This window comes from Cebus imitator, unplaced genomic scaffold, assembly GCF_001604975.1.
Source record: "Cebus imitator isolate Cc_AM_T3 unplaced genomic scaffold, Cebus_imitator-1.0 Scaffold537, whole genome shotgun sequence".
NCBI lineage: Eukaryota > Metazoa > Chordata > Mammalia > Primates > Cebidae > Cebus > Cebus imitator.
This window is the reverse complement of record NW_016107852.1, coordinates 1,109,581-1,130,091: the sequence shown is the minus strand read 5'-3', so window position 1 is coordinate 1,130,091 and position 20,511 is coordinate 1,109,581. Positions and strand designations below refer to the sequence as shown.

Sequence of the window (20,511 nt, the reverse complement as noted above, 5' to 3'; positions counted from 1 at the left end):
CTTTGGGATGAAAAATTAGGACAGAGTTAACAGAGAGATGAGAAACTAGAAGATATTTACAATGTTATAAACAAATAGGGACTAAAATCTAGGACGATTACTGAAGTTCAATAAAGAAAACATAGGAAGCCCCATGGAAACACTGGCCAAAGATATGAATAATTTCAGTTCCAGACAAGATGGACTAAGCATATGCAACCCCAATTTCTCCCATTTAATATAGCTATAAAACTTGGATGGAATACATGGGGCAGCTATTTGAGTACTCTGGCAGGAAAACAGGGAAGATATAAAGTACCATGTAACTGGTGGTGAGTTTACCCATTTTTTTCCCACAGGCATCCCTAGTCTGGTTTCAACCCAGCCTTAAACCTGGAAATGAGCATAAACGCTGAAAGGGAGCTCCAAGAAAAGTCTGGTAGTTCTAGTGGGAAGAGAAATATCATACTATCTAGTGAAAGGTTTCTCAATTTCAGCACTGTTAATCTTGGATAATTCCTTATTGTGGGAGTACTGTTCTGTACACTGTAGAATGTGTGCAGCATCTGGGCCTCTACACATTAGACGACTGCAGCACTCCCCAACCGAATCTCCAGACATTGCAAAATGTGCTCTGGGAGACAAAATCACTACCACCACCACAAGCCACTACTAAGAAGTACTGCTCTAAGACTTGAGATGATAATAAAATGAAATGCTAAAGAAAAGTCCAAATAACCCAAAAGAAGGCAGAAAAGAGGAAACAGGAATGAACAACAGAGACTGCAAACACAAAACAAATAATGAAATGATAGGACTAAATCCAAACTTTATGCTGTCTGCAAGAATCTTCAAATATAATGATATAGGTAGGTTAAAAGCAAAAAGATGGACAAAAGTATGCCATACAAACACTGTTTATCAAAAAAAGGTAGCGTAGCTATGTTAATATCAAAGACTTTAGAGTGTCTAAGTGTCCATCAAGAGATGGATAAAGAAAACATGGTGTGTATGTGTACACATATATACACATACAATAGACTACTATTTAATCATGAAAAAGAATGAGGTGCTGCCATTTGCAGCAACACAGATGAACTTGGAAGACATTTTAAGTGAAATAAGCCATGCATAGAAAGATAAATCCTGTACGTTCTCACTCATGTGGAAGATAAAAAAGTTGATTTCGTAGAAGTGAAGAGTAGAATAGTGGCTATGAGAAGTGGACAAAGAGCAGGAGTAGGGCACTGCCAAAGGTTGCTTAACAGATACAAAAGTACAGCTGGATAGCAGGTTTAAGTTCTAGTGTTCTATGGTACTATAGGTAACTATAATTCACAACGATTTATTGTATTTCAAATAAGTATAGGAGTGAATTTTCAATGATACCAACAAATCATAAATATTTGGGGTAATGGATATTCTAATTACCCGTATTTGATCATTACACACTATATATGCATGTATTGAATTATCACACTATGCCCCATAAATATGTAGTTATATGTCAATTAAAAATAAAAGAAAAAAAGCCATTAGAGGGATTAAGAGGGATATGATATAATAATAAACGGTAAATTTGCCAAAAAAAATCCTGTATAACAGTCCTTCAAACTATTAATACATGAAGCAAAAACTGAGAAATGAAAGGAGAAAAACACAAAACCATAAGCGTAGCTGTAGATTTCAACTCTCTTTCCCAACTAACAAACAGAAAAATCAACAATATAGAACTAAATACTATCAACCAACTGGATCTCACTGACATTAATAGAAAACGTCACCCAGGAACTGCAGAATACACATTATTTTCATAGGCTCCTGGGTTATAAAACCTTAGCAAAGTTAAAAGAATTGAAATCATCCAAATTTCTATGACCTTTAAGAATCTTTAAGAATATTTAATTATGAAGGTCTACTTTTTTTTTGGACGGAGTCTTACTCTGTCACCCAGGCTGGATTGCAGTGGCATGATTTCTGCTAACTGCAACCTCTGCCTCCCAGGTTCCAGTGATTCTCATGCCTCAGCCTCCCAAATTGCTGGCATTACAGGCATGTGCCACCACACCCAGCAAATTTTGTTATTTTTTAGTAGAGACTAGGTTTCACCATGTTGGCCAGGCTGGTCTTGAACTCCTTATCTCAAGTGATCCACCCGCCTTGGTTTCTAAAAAAAAGTCTACGTTATGAAATAAAGTATTAAGTATATTTAAGTATTAAATAATTTTAAATTTGCTTCATCAACATACAATAATATACGAAGACAATTATATGTCAACATAAAAAATCCTAATTATAACCTTCATTTTCATAAGGCCCCATAAATAATAATATGCAATCCTTGACTAAAACTAGAAACACAGTTTAATTAATCCATTAAGCCAAGAATTCTACATTCATTATTATATCAAATCAGATTCATATGATTTGGGGACTTCTATCATAAAGAAGGTAGTTGTATAAAACTGTAATTATTAACCTACAGTATATGCTACATTGCTTCCTATAAAATAGTAGCACACATAGTAAAAGGAATTAAATGTCTTTAATCCTTTTCCCTACTTCCAGGGCCAGAGAATGAAAAGCTAAATGCTTACATCTAATCTGGTTTGATGCTGCTTAGTCATCTGATCTTGAACCTTCAGTCTTCGGAGAAGTTCCTTAAAACCCACCATTGGTACAGGAATTAACCTGAAGAAATGCAGTGAACAATTTTCAGATCTTAAGCCTATTACTACAAAATTCCAGAAGTTAAGGTTTTAATAATAATATTCATATAATTTTACATTAACTTTCTAGGGCTCTAAGGCAGATCTACTATGCCTATGAGATAACCATGTTACACCAAAGAGATTTTATTCAACCTTCGTATTTTACAAATGAGGAAATAAAGTTCAGTCAAAACATTACATTATTAAATGCAATTAGATTTTTCCACTCCTAGTTAGTTCTCACTATGCTATGCTGCCTTACCATAATTTTTTTCTTCTTAATTTTTTTCTTTTTGTTTTGGCTGAAGCTTTAGCTGGACAATAATCAATATTTTTTTAAAGCAATGAAAATAAACTTGCCTCATATGTAAGAATTATAATTAATAGCTCTTATTTATTTGCTCCCCTAGTAGCAAATATTAGTTCTTATATGAAACAAGATGAAGACATACTTACTTTTCAGAATCAGGGTTATCTACCTTGGCCTGTTCCCAGATAATAGGATCAACACCTACCACAAATAAAAAATATTTTTTCTAAAACAATTTTCTGTTTTTATAATGTGTATGACACAGGCTTTCCTATAATAAGACCCTAAACCCAGAAGCTATAATGAAAAGTGACTGTCAAATATGATCATGGTAAGAATACACATTTTTGCAGGATAAATAAAGCTCAAAAAAAGTACAAACCGAAAGGAAGAATCTAAAACTTATAAGATAATAGATTAACCTCCAGAATACAGAAAGAGTTCCTATAAATCAAAAAGACAAAAAAATCTAGAAAATGGGAAAAGGACAGAAATTAACTCACAAAAAATACAAATGTAGCTAATAAACATAAGATAATCAATTTTTAAATTAATTATTTTGCCACCAGTGACCAGGAAAATAACATTCCTGTTATGAATGTAATGGTAGAACTTCCCTGGAAGGCAAATTGGTAATATCTAACATATACAATATGGACTCAAAAACTTCATTACCAGAGATCTATTCTAAAGAAATACATACCAATGTGTTCTAAGACATGTTTACAAGGATGCTGTTAATTACTGCATAGTTTTTAATAGTGAAAAGATAGAAAACAATTTAGAAGTGTTAAGTAAAGGTGTATCTGAGAAATACTATGCAGTGATTTATCTTCACATGTTGACATGAAAAGTACTAAGAAATACTATAAGTGAAAAGGCAAGCTGCAGATGTATATGCAGAATCCTTTTTTAAAGGACCTACATGTAAATATGCTTACATTTCAAATCACAGATAAAGGATTAAACAGAGTACTCTAAATTGATAGTAGTTACTTCTGGGGAAGGGAAGTAAAGGTAATCTATCACACAGTCAATCTAGTTATGCCATCCAGAGTATTTTACAGTAACAACATGTTCAGGTTTTGCTTGAATATTCAGTTAAAATAAGTTAGAAAAAAATAAACCAAAATTTTACTAGTAAATTACCTTTAGGTAGATGGATTATGGACTATTTTTCTTCAGTTCACTATTTCCTCAAAATTTCTATTTTAACATTTACATATTAGCTGTATGATAAAAAACTAAATGAATAAATACATACAAATATTCAAAACTATTTCCCAAATAAGTGGATATGTGATGACTAGTTTTATTAACCTTAATAACCAACTAACATCTTTGAAATAGGCGGAATATTTAGTTCTAAATCTTTTTTTTTTTTTTAACTCTGTGATTCTAGAAACATACCAGCAGGAGGATTCTGTAAAAGCTGTTTGATCTGTGCAGGAGAAAGTTCTGTTCTAGTCATAGAAAGGGTTACACCAAGTTGCTGCAACTGTGTTTTTATATTGGCTTGTTCAAAATGGGCATATAGTGTTGTAGCTGGAACTCTTCTTGAAGTACCATTTGGTGAACGCTCAACAACATAAATGACAACTTCTGTCCTGAAGGAAGAATAACCAATTTATAAAATATGGAGCACAAAACCCATAGCCACAAACTTCAGCATTGCAGAGCATGTGATTTCAGAAGGGTATAAGTTGAATTCAGAGATGGTTGTTTTAGGAGGCAATTAAATGTTTCCCTTTTTTTTTGAGCAAGGTTTGGTCTGTTGCCCAGGCTGGGGTGCAGTGGCGTGATCACTGCAACCTCAAGCCCAGGCTCAAGCAGTCCTCCCACCTCAGCCTCCAAGTAACTGAGAATACAGTTGCACACCGCTGCATTAAGCTAATATCTATTTATCTATATATTTTTTTATTTTTGAGAGACGGAGACTCGCTATGTTGCCTAGGTTAGTCTCAAACTCCTGGTCTCCAGTAATCCTCCCACTTCGACCTCCCACAGGCATGATGAGCTGCTGTACCCAGCTGTTTTCTTCTTAAATCTTGGAAAATAAGAAAGTTTTACTAATGTAGTGTTCATTTACAAATCAACTTAAATGATAAAATTAAAATGAGCCAGGTAAATACGAAAATATTTGTAAAGGGTTTTGCTTAGCTGCAAAATTCTATGTAAATGTTATTTATTATAGGAGATTCTGAAATTTATGAGTTGCTTCTCTGCAATTAAGACCACAAGCAAAATCTGATTCAATTACTGCATCTCATTAATAATCATTCTTCCAAATATCCTAAAACAAATGTCTCGCCACTAAGACTGAGAATTATACTTAGGTCAAGGGAAATAATGCAATAATATTTATCCATGAATGAACATGAACAGTAATCAGTTAACATTTTCCAATAATGTCTTTGTGGCCCTCAATTTGCACACAGCTATGACAAATGGTCCCTTCCTGGCCTGAATGAAAATCTGGAAAATTATTAGCATCTAATAAGTTTAAAAATCGAAATTTTTTAAAAAGCTTTCAAGTAAATGTTTTTATAAATACTGAATAATCACTAGCTGAGAAAAGGCATTTTGCTCTGAGATTTAATTTGTGCTTTAGCAACAATAACATTATTGATCACTCTCTTTGGACCAGAAATAAATACACAGAAATAGAGTATATTTATGTATACTTACTGATCATCTGGCAATGTTTTAGTGCCCTCTACATTTACAGTAAGGGTCTGGTTTCCTCCCAAAACTTTATGCAATGATTCTACCAACTGTTGCTGTTGGCTTCGAATCTCTGTTTCTTTTTTGTTGAAAACTAAAACCACTAGCCCATCTTCATCTTTATTACTGGGCATGCAACTATATCCTACTGCCTGTGGAATGACAAAATAAACAATATAAAACATATGTACAGATCTTAAATCTGGTGTTTAATATCAATAGCTTAATATCTGCTAAAATGCAAAAAACAACTTAATGTCTGGTAATGGAGGGAATAATGATTCTTTCCACCATTTTGTGCCGTAGGAGGTCATCAAATTATAAAGAGAAACTATTTTATCCAGGAATAACATAAATCTATAGAGTAAAATTAAAATTTCCTCTTTGAGAGAGTAACTAAAGAGCTTTCTCCCTAAAAAATTTTGATATTCATTATTGTTGGTTGTTTCTGAACCATATGCATGCCATTATAAAAGTGGCTGCAAAAATCGAGTAATTATAATTTATTTCACTATACAGATGGTTCCCAACTTATGATTTTTCCATTTTATATGGTGTAAAAGCAATATGCATTTAGTAGAAACCATACATGAAATTCTTTTAGTTTTTTATTATAAAACTGTTATTAATATTATTATAAGATGGACTTGGCGTTATATTATTCTGGCCAATTGTATACTAATGTAAGTGTTCTGAGCATGTTTAAAGTAGGCAGGCTAAGCTATGATGCTTGGTAGGTTAGGTATAGTAAATGCATTTCTGAATTACAGTATTTTCAATTACGATGGGTTTACTGGGATGTAACCCATCATAAGTTGAGGAGTATCTATATATCTGATTCATGGAATTTTAAACTAAGTTTTAAATATATAAAGAACTAATTTACAAATAAATACTTTTAAATCACGGTAATGGCACTGCCAACTTACAAATACCATAAAGAATGTCTTTATCACTTTGTTTATATAATACAAAACTTTATGAAACAGGCATTTTTTTTTACCTATTAATATGACCAACTATACTTTTCTAAAGAATTGCTCTTTTAGCTAGAAGCCTTTTATCACTTTCCATACTTATATGCAACCCTTAAAAAAGAATTTAAATTAACTCAAGTGTACATTATGCATTTTACATTATACACTAACTTTTAAAAAAGAAAAAAGTTTAAATTGTTACACTCAACTTATGTCTATTACTGAATATCTCTTAGCGACTAAATAAATCAAAATTTCAATTACATGCATTCAATATACTTTTTGTTAGTGATGAGACAAAGAGATATTCTGTAACAAGACAGGCTGACCACTTTAAGGGTCTGATCCTCAGCCTTACAGCTCCAAACACAGGGTTATGTACACATTGATTAGGTTTAAGAGACCAACTAGGCAGATGTAACTCATAAGCGGCTGAGGTATAAACTGGATTGCAATACATAATTTGTTATGTAAAATGCATTACCAAATGAACCTCAATACTCTCACTGGCTGATAAACAGATGTTCTGAAGAGACAAATGAGATTGTTTGGTAGGGAAGGAATAAGAACAAAGAAAATGGGCAATATTGTTTTAATAGCTTTGGGATTATACATGCCAAGGGGAATTCCTGTCTGCTAGTTAGCGTACACTTTCCTGGCCAATGTTAAATGAATACCACTAAATTATAGTTTGGTGGCTCCCCTTTATAGGTGCCAAGCAAACCATTCTCTTGTTTACATTTTTTTTTCAGTTATAAATCACATTCTAGTCACACCATCCTTTAGTCATATTCTGGTCACCTTCAATCACACATATGTAAGAAATCACTTCAATTTTATAATTTCTATATTTTCAAAATAAAAGCATAAACATACCATGTTCAAGGAGAAAAGACCACAGCAATTGTTATCTTGATATTAATTTAATCTAAATATATCTTCTGTTATACATACTCTTTAATTGAAGACAAAAACAGTATTAATAATACCTTAAATCGGCAAAAGGGATTTTCTTGTGTGAATTCCACTGGCGGAATATTATTGTTGAAATACCCTTTTCCTGTTCCCCAAAAGGCCTGCAGTTGATTCCATTTTGCCAAAATAGCATCTCTCTCATCTCCCAATAGCGTTGGAGCAGAAAGAGCACTTGCAGTATTTATCAGCTGGTTCGACTGGGTAGGAGCTTGTGTAGGCTGACTGAAGAGACCACCTAATGCTAAAAAGGTACCCAAAATTAGTATTAAAAACAAAATTTAATCCAGATCCTAGGCATGGCAGGCAAAATAATGCCCCCCCCGACAAGATGCCCACATCCTAATCTACAGAACCTACAAATGTGTTGTCTTACACAGCAAAAGGTAGATGTGATTAAATTAAGCATGTTGAGAAAGAGGATTATTCTGGGTTATCAGGATGAACTCAATCATACAATTCTCAAAAGTGGAAGAGTGAGCTCAGAGTCAAACAGATCTGAAGATGCTATGCTGTTCGGATATGGCAAGATAGAAGGAGCTGCAAGCTGAGAAATGCACGAAGACTCTAAAAACTGGAAAATGCAAGAGAATGGATTCTCCCCTAGAGCCTCTAGAAGTAACACAGTACTGCCAAGACCTTCATTTTAGCCTGTGAAACCCATTTCTGGACTTTTAATCTCCAGAAACTATAAAATAATAAACTTTTATTGTCTTAAGCTACTAAGTTTGTGGGAATTTGTTATGGCAGCAATAGGAAACTAATACACTAGGACAAACCTTATAACATTAAACTTGCTTTTCTAAAATATTTTTTCTTGAGACAAGGTCTTACTTTGTTGCCTATGCTGGAGTGCAGTGGCAAGATCATGGCTAACTGCAGCCTCAACCTTCTGGGCTCAAGCAGTCCTCCTGCTTCATCATCCTGAGTCGCTGGGACTACAGGAGTGCACCAACATGCCCCTGGTTAATTTTTTAAAATTATTTTTTGTAAAGACAGGGTCTTACTGTTTCCCATGCTGCTCTCAAAACTTCAGAACTCAAGTGACCCTCCTGCCTCAGCCTCCCAAAGTGCTGAGATTACAGGCATGAGCAACTGTGCCCAGCCCTAATCCAAATTAATTTCATTACCAGAACACAAATTTAATCCACAATATTAAACCCACCACACAAAAGAAAGAGAGGAGAAAGAAGAGACGAGATCGGGGAGGCGAGAGAGGGGAGGGGGAGAGAGAGAGAGGAAGGGAAAAAGTCCATGTGGATAAAGAAAAGTTTGTAAAGATGTAGAATTAAACAACCTTTATTGCTATTTGTATAATAAATATAAATTGGGGGATACGAAGTAAGCTTAAAAATCATTGTTATATCAATACCAGCTTACTAAACATTTTCTTTCTCTTGTTAAAAAACATATATAGTAGTAACAAATGGATTAACCATCAATATTCTATCCTGAAATTTTAGATGGCTGTGTAACTTTGGGCAAATCAGTTAACCTCTCTGGGATACCAATTTCTTTTCTTTTTTTTTCTTAATTTTTTAATTGCATTTTAGGTTTTGGGTTACATGTGAAGAGCATCCAAGATTGTTGCATAGGTACACAATACCAGTTTCTCTAATGGAAAGAAGGGCCAAGTTCTTAGGGTAGATAAATATTTCCCACAGTGTGAGATAAGTATGTCATTTTTTAACAAAGGGAGGAGCAAGTCCAAGGCTCAGAACTTAAGGCAAAGGTATCTCCCTACAATTTATTAACACTATATTTTCTTTGTAATTAATTTCAATTACCTTTTCCTTACAGCAAATACTAGTTTTCTACTTATAGCAACAAGGTAAATTTTACTTTAAAATAACTGTATTTAGTGTTTCTATGTAAATTGATTTAAATTCTTAAATAGTAATACAAATGGTATGTAGATAAAAAGAAAATATAAATACCAAAATGTCCTGAGTTTTAAAACACTGTATTAGATATTATTTAAGTTCTCTTTCAGCTCTAAACATTGAAAATACCACAAGGTCATGGGGCTTCTACAGGGTTAGAGAGAGGCTCTTTTACTCTCCAGAAAAGTATTAATTCCCAAATGAGTATATATAAACATTGGAAAGCACTGGACTAGAACACAGAACACTTGAATGCTGGTTTATTATAAGCTCACTTTCCACCCTTGACCAAGAAATTCCTGGGCTCTATCTTCAACTTTTAAATGAGATTAATCAACTGTGATCTCTATACTGAGACATACATAGTTGGCCTCCCCTTTTACGCGTCACACTGAATTATGACTGAACCAGTTTACTTAAAGTTCACTAGCTGGAGGGTGTTGAACTCAAATTATGAAATCCAATAGACTCTTTTCAAGACAGAATAATATTTGACTTCTTGTACTTTCCTACCTTTTCAGAGCCCTCCTGCTGCTGATTCCTTCAGCCCTCAAAAGAAAACCTTCAACTTCTGTTGAATATATTTCCTCCTTGAAAGCCCTTCTCCCTTATATTTCCTGGTAATACAGTCTCTCTTTTTTAAATATATAAACACATTCATTCATTCATTCACCATTAATTCATACAACAAATATTTACTGGGTACCCACTAAGTGCTCAGAGCTAAATAAATATTAAAGATACAGTGGTAAATAAGGTGGACAAGGTTCATTAAAGAAAGTGAACACATCAAACAATAATATTAACAATTGTTATAAGTCCTTCAGAGAAGTACAGAGGTTCTGGGAGTACTAAATAAGGGAGCTGAGCAAGTCTGAGAGAGGGATCAAGAGAAGATCGTCAGCCAAGGAAGGAGTTAGCTAAGCCAGGGGGTAGAGGTAAAGGCAAAGAGTATGTGTAAGATCTCTGTAAAGACAGAGAGAGGAAGATGAGTGGGCAAAGGCAGTAAGAAGACTAACAATGAGGTAGAAAAAAAGTAGAGTGTCACAGAAGTTAAGGTCTCCCATTGGCCAAATACAACTAACTGAAACATATTTATCAAAGCCTATGCTTTCAAAATGGTAATTTTATAAAGTAAAGATCAAATTTTTAAAAAATTCTAACTCCTTAGAGACCATTAGAAATAATGAAGCCACCAACTCCTTTTTACAAATACTGTCCATTAAAAAGAAAAAAAATTATCCTGCCTTTCCTATACAAACTATACACTTCAGGGTGATCAAGCAGTCTTGGAGGATGAAGAAAAAGTTCCTTTTACAAAAGAAATTTCAGTGTGATAGGTAGGAAATTAGAAAATCAACATCTTGCAGCTCCTAATAAGATAACTGATTGAGGCAATGATCATCAAGGAATGAAACCATTAGGTTAAAGTAGTAAGATAAGGTTATGCTGTCACCATCTGAACCTACTGATCAATCTTAGCATCACCAAAAGTGAGACAGCCTCTTAATGTGATGTGATATGAAGCACACAGCACCACCTGCAAAATATTCTTACCAAAAAAATCAAGCATCAAGTCCCTAAAGCAAACTTTATTTACCACAATTATGAGGGAGAAAGTTAAATAATATTACAAGGAAGCAAAAGAAAAATACAGAATGGGGGATAATTAACAAGACAACTGGGAAATTCATGAGGGAAAAAACAGAGTTGGGAATTCTCTACATTAAAAAGAACTTAAGGGACATGACAAGAAAATGAATATGTGGTCCTTGTTTGGATCATGATTCAAACAAACCAAATAAGAAAACACTTTTGAGACATATAGGGAACTCTGATTGTAGATGGGGTATTAAATAGTACCAAGGAATTACTGTGGGTTGGAATGATGTACACCTTCTTAAAAAGAGAAGTATAGCATGTTCTTCACATGTACCCCAAAACCTAAAATGCAATTAAAAAAAAAGAGAGAGTAGTAAAGTAAGCATGAAATGACATGCTTGGGATTTGTTCTCAAATACTTCAACAATTTTAAAAAAGGAAGAAGATAGTAACAAATGTATCAAATTCTGATACTTGATGACTTCAGCTGGTAGGATTCACATCACTATTCTTTTTTTCTTTGTTAGCATTTTTCATAAAGAACAAGTGTTCCCTGGATTTACTGAGATGATTAATGACCTTAACTATTTAATAAAATAAAGAAAACAGAAGCCAGCTTAGCAAATAGTTTATGAAGAGGAGAAGAGTGGTAGCTGAAGTGAAATGTGAGATTAAAGTAGTTTTTCTGTTGTTGTTATTACTGTTTCAAGAAAAAAATAAACTTTGAGTTACTTAAGTGTGGATGAGAAGAAGGTGAAGATTTTTGGGGAGGGAGTGCAGTTAGAATAATCAACAGCACACAGGTCCTGAGAAGACAGGTTATCAGATCCTGAGACAGGTAAAAAGAGGAAAAGGTGAATAGAGGGAGGTAAAGAATAGATTTGGTGGAGGGAAGTTGAAGGAATTGCAATAAGGAATTCTATTTATTTTCTCTTCGTTTTTTTGTTGTTGTTGTTGTTTTTGAGACAGAGTCTTGCTCTGTCACCTAGGCTGGCTGGAGTGCCATGGTGTGATCTTAGCTCACTGCAACCTCCGCCTCCTGGGTTCAAGCAATTCTCGTGTCTCAGCCTCCTGAGTAACTGGAACTACAGGCGCACACTACCATGCCTGGCTAATTTTTGTATTTTTATTAGAAACTGGTTTCTCCATGTTGGCCAGGCTGGTCTCGAATTCCTGACATCAGGTGATCCGCCCGCCTTGGCAACCCAAAGTGCTGGGATTACAGATGTGAGCCGCTGCGCCCAGCCCTATTTTGTCTTTGAAGCAGCAGTCAAGGCCATCTGCTAAAAGTAAGAAAAGAGAAATTTGAGATTTGAAGAGAATAAAGGTTTAAAATTACTGCTATAGAAAGTGGGAGAATTAAGCTGAAAGTAGGAACTTCACAGGATTACCAGTCAATATTGAGACCTGAGGTTGGTAATCAAGAATTTATAGAGGTACTATCCACTCTTCCATAATGTGTGATTTTTCTCAAGCAGTATCTAGATAGACAGTTGGGCTTACAACGCCTTGGTTTTTTTTCAGGCAGAGGTAATACAAAAATAAGGAAGTTTAGCATATTGGCAAGAGACACTGAAACGTAAGGCCATGGAATCCAAACTAGAGTAGTGAAGACAAAAAGAGCTAACAGAAAGAGCAGAAAGTATCAGTTGCCTAAAGATCCAACAGTCTTGAAGGATCCTGGATAACGAATGCTTTGGCTTGAAAAGGACTTCTGTCGTTTGTCAGAAGAGCCAAATGTGACTTTTCCCCTTGATTCACAGGTATTGCCAACTGACATAGGTATAGCTGTGATTAGTAAAAGGGAGCTAATGAGTATGAGGAATACATGGATGGGCATCTCTATACTGAGACAGGACAAGCAGTGGTCCTAACCATGCTGCTCAGTATTTCACGGTCAGTATCCTACTTGGCTTGCAAGTAGGAGATGGCAGCATTTATGTGTTAGTGTTCCGAAGAGTTTTGTTCTAGTACTCTCCTCTATCTTACTCTGGAATTAAGTCTCCTAAATGACATCATCCCTATCTACCACTTTAAATACTACTTATGTTCTGATGGCTTTCTTATGTTCCTCTTGAGCTCACACCCATATGAATAACTACCCAGGGGACACCTCAAACTCATTATTCTACCCACAAACACCTCCTCTTGCTTTAATATTCTGAATCTTAGTGAAGAGTAAGGGATCCTTCGGTTATGCCATCCAGAAGCCCAAGATACCTTTGTCCAGTCATTCGCTTCTATTGATTCTACAACTTAAATCTCTCTTAAATCCACATCCTGTTTTTTCTCTCCACTCGGAACTGTCACTGCCTTAATTCAGGTCTTCACTATTTCTTGCTTAGATTTTGGCAACAGCTTCAGAACCCATATATCTGCCTCCATTCCAGCCCACCTATAAGCTGTCTTTGTATTTCTCTAAGAGATACTTCTAAAAATCTGATTATTTTCCTGTCTAGCTTAAATCCTACAAGGGTTTAGAACTGCTTAAAGGACAGCTCTTTAGTAAAGCATACAAGGCACACTAATAATCCAATTCATATCTATCTATCCCATTCTCACCACTGACTCAGGTCATTTATGCAATAAAACTACCCTGATCTAGCTACTGGTCCCAAATGTATTATACTCTGCCATAAACCATGCCATGTTATTTCCTCTGCCCGGAAGCCCTAGGATCTCTTTGACTATGAGCAGGGATTGTGGTTTTACTTGTACACCCAATGCCTGACATACGATATATACAATAAATGGCTACTACATAACAAAATGAGCCCTTTCATTTTTAAAATAGCACCAGATTCAAATTCCGACTTTCCTAACGAAACTAAATGGAACTAGTTAGTCATAGTTTGAGAGACTTTATTTCAAGAAGCAAAGAAAACACTTTCATTTTTGCTGTCCTGTCCTTAACTACTTAAATATTTCATCAAATTTTGCATTTTTCCAGGATAGTAGAAAAGATGAATGACTGGAATAGCTGAAAGAATAATTCTGAGAATACTATTATCTTCATTCTACTGTTAGGCAATCCTTGAAATTCATGTTTAATAAGTTAATAACTAATCTTCAATGACTGAGTAGAATGAATTTTAGCTTGTCAATCAAGTTATTTAAGAAAAATGAAACAAAAGTAATTTAAAGAGGTGTCAGATAGGAAAAGTGAAAACAGCACTAGAGGGAATAGTTGAATTTATGTTGCTGTACTTCTTGAGAGGTATTACAGGTAAGTCACAATCTCTGTTTTCTCTCTTCATCCACAAAATGGGGATAACAAAAGTATTATTTCACAGGGTACTTGTGAGAATAAGTTAATCCATACAGGACAATGCAGAACCTATTGCCACACCAACTGGTAAGGAAGCCATCAAAGACTAATAACCAGAGTGTGTCAAAGGGACTTGGGAGCCAACTTGAAAAGGCTCGCACTAGCTAGATGTAACAATTTAAGCATCAATAAGAATGATAACTGCTATGGATTAAAAAATAGCAAATAAAGACTGCAGTTTCTGACATTTAAAAAAACTGGAGAATACTAGACAACCAAATCTTTATTCTGAAAACCAGTAATAAAGAGAAAGAATCAACCACACAGATGAGATGAAGTTTCTCCTCATAGAAGTAGTCCAACAAATAAATGAATCCAGGTGGAACAGCACTATTTGTAACCCCTAATGAATTAATGGATCTAGGTAATGATCACCAATGGCTGATCACTCAGAAAAAGAGATAACCAGATATTTTATGTCTTCTGATAAAAAATATAATACCTATAAATAGTCTTGCAAACAATAAATGTAAGCCCTAGGTTTAACTCAATCATCAAGAAATAGAGAACAAAGGAATGTGTTAAACTATACCATAGGAGTGCAATCAAAAAAGTCTTACATGAAAAGTAACATTCCAAATCCTAAGGAATATATTTATAATTTTTTAAAAAAAAAGTCCACTGAAGTATTTTGAATACACTCAATGTCAGCCAGTATCATTACGGTTTTTTATTTGAAACTGAAAACTTCATACTTACTAGTTTGCTGCTGCTGTTGCTGTGTATTAAATCCTCCAAATCCCAGTCCAGTTCCCAAACCAGTACCTAAACCAGTACTAGTTCCCGTTGTTGTGCCAAAACCAGTACCAAATCCAAAACCTTTGTTTTGAGTACCACCGAAGAGTCCTTTGAATGAAAAATTGGAACTCTGTAAGTTAAAAAAAAAAAAAAAAAATCTGATCTCTACCTCATTTACTTCTACAGATAACTTAAGATGGCCTCTTACCAGTAGTGCCTGTGTTAGTGGGGGCAGAAAAGCTGAATGCAGAACCTGCAGTTGTAGATGTTGTCCCAAAGCCTCCAAACCCACCTAATTAAAAATAAAAATAAAAAGGAAGAATCTTTTGTATATATAAAGGCAACTTCTTTTAAAAATTATTTTATAATTGCTACAGATAAAATCAAAATACATTGATCTAATTTTTCCTTTCTCTACTTTCAAGATCAATTTTTTAGCAAACTATACTACTAATCAAGAAGTCAAAATGTTACAAGAAATGAACTAAGCATTTAAAATAGAAATATCACAATGTAATATATACCCTTCAATTAAAGGGGTGGTTAACGGTTACAGCTGAGAAAACACATTAAGCCTATTGCCATAATTCTAAAATGACTATGTATGTACTTTTAGAGGAGGTGTTGCAAATTCATACCTAGCAGATTTAGAACGGTAACAGTAATGAGTAGACTATGTGTTTACTGACAGTGGAACTGTTTAAAATGAACCATTTTTGAGACCAGCAGTTCTTAAATTCCAGCAGATATAAGACAGGTAGTTTTAGTAGTGTCACATATTCCCATTTTTTTCCCCCAAGAAAAACAGGAAATTTGGATTTTCTATGTAAAATTTATTGGTTTTTAAACCCTAATTCAACTACTTTTTTGGGAGCAAGGAATTAAAAATAATGTGCCAAACATATCACATTGGCAGACTTGTTGCAACCTTGGATTTGGTGAATTAATTTATGTCTAGATTAGCTTATATTTCTACTTAGTCTCTATCAAGACTAAGTAACTTTTCAAAGGTAACATACCAATATACTTACCCCCCCCACACAACAATTTGTTTCTTGAAGAGATTTGACAGATAAATGGAATGCTAGCCAATTTAAAAGTTTTATTGTTATTTTTGTAACTTATTGTCAATCTTCAGCTGATTACCAATGTGATACCAAAAAGCCTTTCAAGACAAATGTTTGAACCATTAGTGTCGAATTACATTGCAGGTTTTTTAGAATCTACCTTTGATCTCCTCTATTTCTGGTATACAACACAGATTCATCAATATTGTAATATAGAAGATACAAGAAGAAAAAATGCAACCATTTTACATTAATTCTGATTTGGAAAACTACTCAAAAGTAAGCTGCATATTGCATGCAGGCACAACTAAATATTCTATTTACTTGTAGGTTCTATTGCAGTACTGCAAACTGTGAACATTTTCATAAAAATCACCTAAAGTACTAAGCACTGTTCTAATCTCTTTTCACTACTCTTCACTTCCATTGAATAACTATTATAAAATCTGAATTGGCTACACAATAGAAACATTAGTCAGTTTCTCATCATGCTCCACATTAAAAAATGTTTTAGTAATAGTGGATTTGCAAGAATACAAAATAAAAAGTAAACATGAACTTCTATCAGCCCTTTGCTGAAGGTTAACACATATAAAAGTAGTTAAAACATGTTACAGTATCATAACTCAAAACTTAACAGTGATGACTCCAAATGAACATGAAATCAAGCAAATACCAATAAGTTTATTGTTGCTGAATTATGAGCTGGATGGCTTTATTCAGAAACACAAATTTCAAAATAAGAGTTCTGTTTTACCCAGTGCCAATTTTAAGCAAACAGGGAAAAGTAAACATATCAAAGGACAATGATATGTGATCACTTCAAATACATCTTAACTAAAATGGATCATCTTGTCTTTGGAGTTTTCAAATATTCTTCTAACAGTTTTCAACTCAGATGCTAGGGTGATAATCACATTGCAGTAACAAGTGAATGACCAAAACACCAGACTTCCCAAGTAAGTTTTAGGGAGTAAATAACATTTATCAAATGCATATAATTGGCATGGGCATAAGACGCATAATGTAAGAGACTATAGACAATAAATTCATATACGAGCAGCTGAAGAACAAGATTTTTTCTATAGGGTCACTATGTAAAGTACACATAAACCTATTTTAAATGTATATATAATATCCATTATTGTATTTTGCAAAATTTTTAATGAATTTCAAACAACCCACATGCATACAAAAATCTTCATAATTTTTGAATGCAAAGACAGCTACCCTACCTTTTAGAATTCGATGCTATTTGACATAAACTGCTCTGTTTGAGCATTTCCCAAAATTCTAGCAAAGAATTCTGGATTCTTTCTATAATTACATCTTATAGAAATTACGCATCTTATAATATCTTAATCTGCTGAGTTGACCAAAGAAATGCATTATCATTAAGTTAAAAAACAAAACAGGTTACTGCTGTTCGTATAAGATTTGTTTCTCTTTGGAAACACAAGGACAATAAAATGAAATCCCAATGAAAGATGCAGAAAAAATGAAATATGACTGCAGGAGTCCAAGAATCGCAGGATGGGCTTGAACGGTGGTGAATTTATACTTTAAAAGTTAAATCTAATAATTTAAAGATATAGTCTATTCAAAATTATAATCCAAATGCTTAACATTTGGAAGATAAGTGCACATTTAATAAGGGAACATTATAACTTCCAGAACTTTTCCAAACCACATCTTTTAAGGCAGTAAAAACTTGATACAAATGTTTTTGATTTGACATAAGGAAATAAATTTCCTTTCCTTATTAGACAAGTTACTGTTTTTTCCCAAACTCCAGGAACCACAATATTCTTGGACTCCAGCTCCCAATACTCGTTACACATACAACCCGCAGTATCTACCTGCACTTGCCAGACTGTTACCAAAATTGAACGGAGTCGCCGAGGTAGTAGAAACACCGAAATTCCCAATATTAAAGTTCACTGCAGGATTAGCAGTTAATCCGAAACCCCCAAAATTAAACCCACTGGCGGTGGAGTTGGCAGTCTCAAGCCCACCAAATCCTGACAGGCATGTAGGCAAAGGAAACAAAATTTTAAAAGGAGGGAGAGGGAAAAAGAAAAGAAAGCAAGATAAGGATTAGAAGAATCGGCAGGAAGTTTCACAGAAGTGAACAAACCTGGTTTTGCTCTAAACAGGTTAAGAAAGCAGAGGCGGGTGGGTGGGGGGAGGGAATGGAAGAAGCACGACCTATATAAGCCCCATAGCGAGGACCACAAGGGGCCGGGGCTGGAACTAAGGGAGGCAAAGGACAGTGCCGGTGGATAGTCAGCCCTATCCTCGCCGAGTGCGGCAGCGGGAATCACGCGAGCGTTCCCGCCCATCCGGGAGGCGGAGGTGCAGAAGGGAAGGAGGCTCTCGGGCAAGGGGAGAGGGGAGCAACCTCCAATTTCTCTTAGTAGGAATCCCTGGCGGCGGGAAGAGCACCGCTGAAGCCAGGACCCTGCGGGAACTCAGGCGCAGCACGCGAGCTTCTGCTGACACCGCGAGTACCTCCGCGGCCTCCTCCGGAGCCGCCTTGGCCCATTCTGCCGCAGCCCGCCCTTTTCCAATGCTTCTAAAGTCTCGGTGCCGGCGGGAGATCGCAGGATCGCCAACCCGGAGAGTCTCGGACAGGGGGCGGACCAGACCCTTCCCCTCCTTCCCGGGTGAAGGTCTAGGGGGATCACTCACCCACGGGGGCCGCAGTGGCTGCAGCGGTGCCGGAGGTGCCCGAGGGAGCCCCAAAATTGAAGGCCATGTCGCGAGAGCAGGAGACCAAGGAGGTAGTCCCGCGACCCGCGGTGCGCTCCTCTTCTCAGTCCGGCGGGGAAACCGCCAGTCAGATCACCGAGTTCTGCCTCTTTTCCGGCCAAGCCTAAAAGGCCGGAAAGCGCCAAGGGCGTAGGAGGTGGGTGGTTGTGAGGGAACGCCCCCAGCCGGCTCACTTCCGGGGAGTTTCACAAGGTGTTGGGTATCACAATTAAGGTACAATTAAGGTAAAAGGCTGGGATGTTCGCGAGGTTGTGCCTCCTGAGAGTCCTTTAAAAACGGCCGTAGAAGGTTCTTTGGGAAAGGTGTGCAGGGGCTGACGTTGTTACTGTAGGGATACGCGGTAGACAGCTAGAATTTGCATGTGATAGGGTTGAAGTTGCTGCCCCATCAAAGAGCGGGCCTGGGAGGTCGGGAAGCTGGACTGGGGTTGAGAACCCCCCACCACCCACGAGGAGGTGGTATTTGAACCCTGTGCTGAAGGATGAGTAGGCGGAGCGGAAGCAGTAAAGAGAAGGCACGCTGGAAGAGATGAAAGAGAAGAGAATGGAGTTGTAGCAGACACGTTTCGTTTACTATATGCCAGGCACTCCTCTAGCCATTTTACGTAATTTAATCCTCAGCTGTCTTGTGAGGTGGGTTACTGCTATCCCCAATTTATGGAAGAGAAAACAGGTACTAGAGTGTCAGGCTGTGTCCAGAATCTGTACTCCTAACCATAGCCGTTAAGGGAAGCACTGAAAAAGAGGGGAAGAGTGGCCCTCCTCCACTGTACTTGTAATATCATTTAATCTTCAGAATAACTCATTAAAGGAGCTTCTGTAACTATATTTTGAAGGTGAGATGAGAGGATTGAGGTTTGGAGTTGTTAAAGCAGCTTGTTCAAAGTCACCTTTCAGGTAGTTTCCGGAGTTGTTTTAAACTGATGTTTCTCCACTCCAGAGTCTCAATTTGTAAAAATTACCATTATATTATATTGCCTTGTAATTTATGGTAAGGATTTCAGACTATTTCTGGTGGGTAATGGGAAACCTTTAAGGGGTTTTAGGCAGGGGACTAGTATGATTAGAATTTTATTTTTAGAAGATCCCTCTGGCTGCTATGAGGAGAATGGCTTAGAAGGAGCCAGTGTGCTTCAGGAAGGTAGAGCTTTTAGGAGTCTGTTGTAGCTGTACAGTTAAGAGATGATAATGACTTGGATTATATCTGGCAGTGGAATTAGAATAAATTTGAGAGATACTTAAGAAATAGCATATATAAGACTTGTAGTATTTGGACATGAGGAGTATGGATTCAAGGACCACCCCTTGCCTTGTGTCTTGAGCAAGTTGGTGAATGGTGGATCAGTGTCTGATACCTGCAAACTGAATATGCTCTCATACCCACTGCACTGCCGTCTTTCACTGTTTGTCACAGATAGATTATCAATCTAATCTTTCCTCACAATAATA

General features: G+C 36.0%; 1 protein-coding gene across 3 annotated transcripts in view; it reads right to left on the bottom strand.

The window, feature by feature from the left end:
- Window positions 1-19,193, bottom strand: part of NUP54 (nucleoporin 54) — a 31,189-nt gene extending 11,996 nt beyond the window's left edge. Inside the window, exons 1-9 of one of the 3 annotated variants that reach the window (XM_017514789.2) lie at window positions 18,983-19,193; window positions 18,151-18,312; window positions 15,433-15,516; window positions 15,186-15,332; window positions 7,691-7,917; window positions 5,689-5,876; window positions 4,411-4,607; window positions 3,147-3,201; window positions 2,577-2,670 (exon numbers count right to left, since the gene is read on the bottom strand). In XM_017514789.2, the coding sequence (XP_017370278.1) occupies window positions 2,577-2,670; window positions 3,147-3,201; window positions 4,411-4,607; window positions 5,689-5,876; window positions 7,691-7,917; window positions 15,186-15,332; window positions 15,433-15,516; window positions 18,151-18,312; window positions 18,983-19,049 (1,221 nt within the window). In that variant the 5' untranslated portion in view covers window positions 19,050-19,193. Of the gene's footprint in view, window positions 1-2,576; window positions 2,671-3,146; window positions 3,202-4,410; window positions 4,608-5,688; window positions 5,877-7,690; window positions 7,918-15,185; window positions 15,333-15,432; window positions 15,517-18,150; window positions 18,313-18,428; window positions 18,715-18,982 lie in introns of those variants that run through there. The other 2 variants (XM_037733546.1, XM_017514790.2) reach the window with 2 other exon arrangements.
- Between the last annotated feature and the right edge of the window lie 1,318 nt (window positions 19,194-20,511).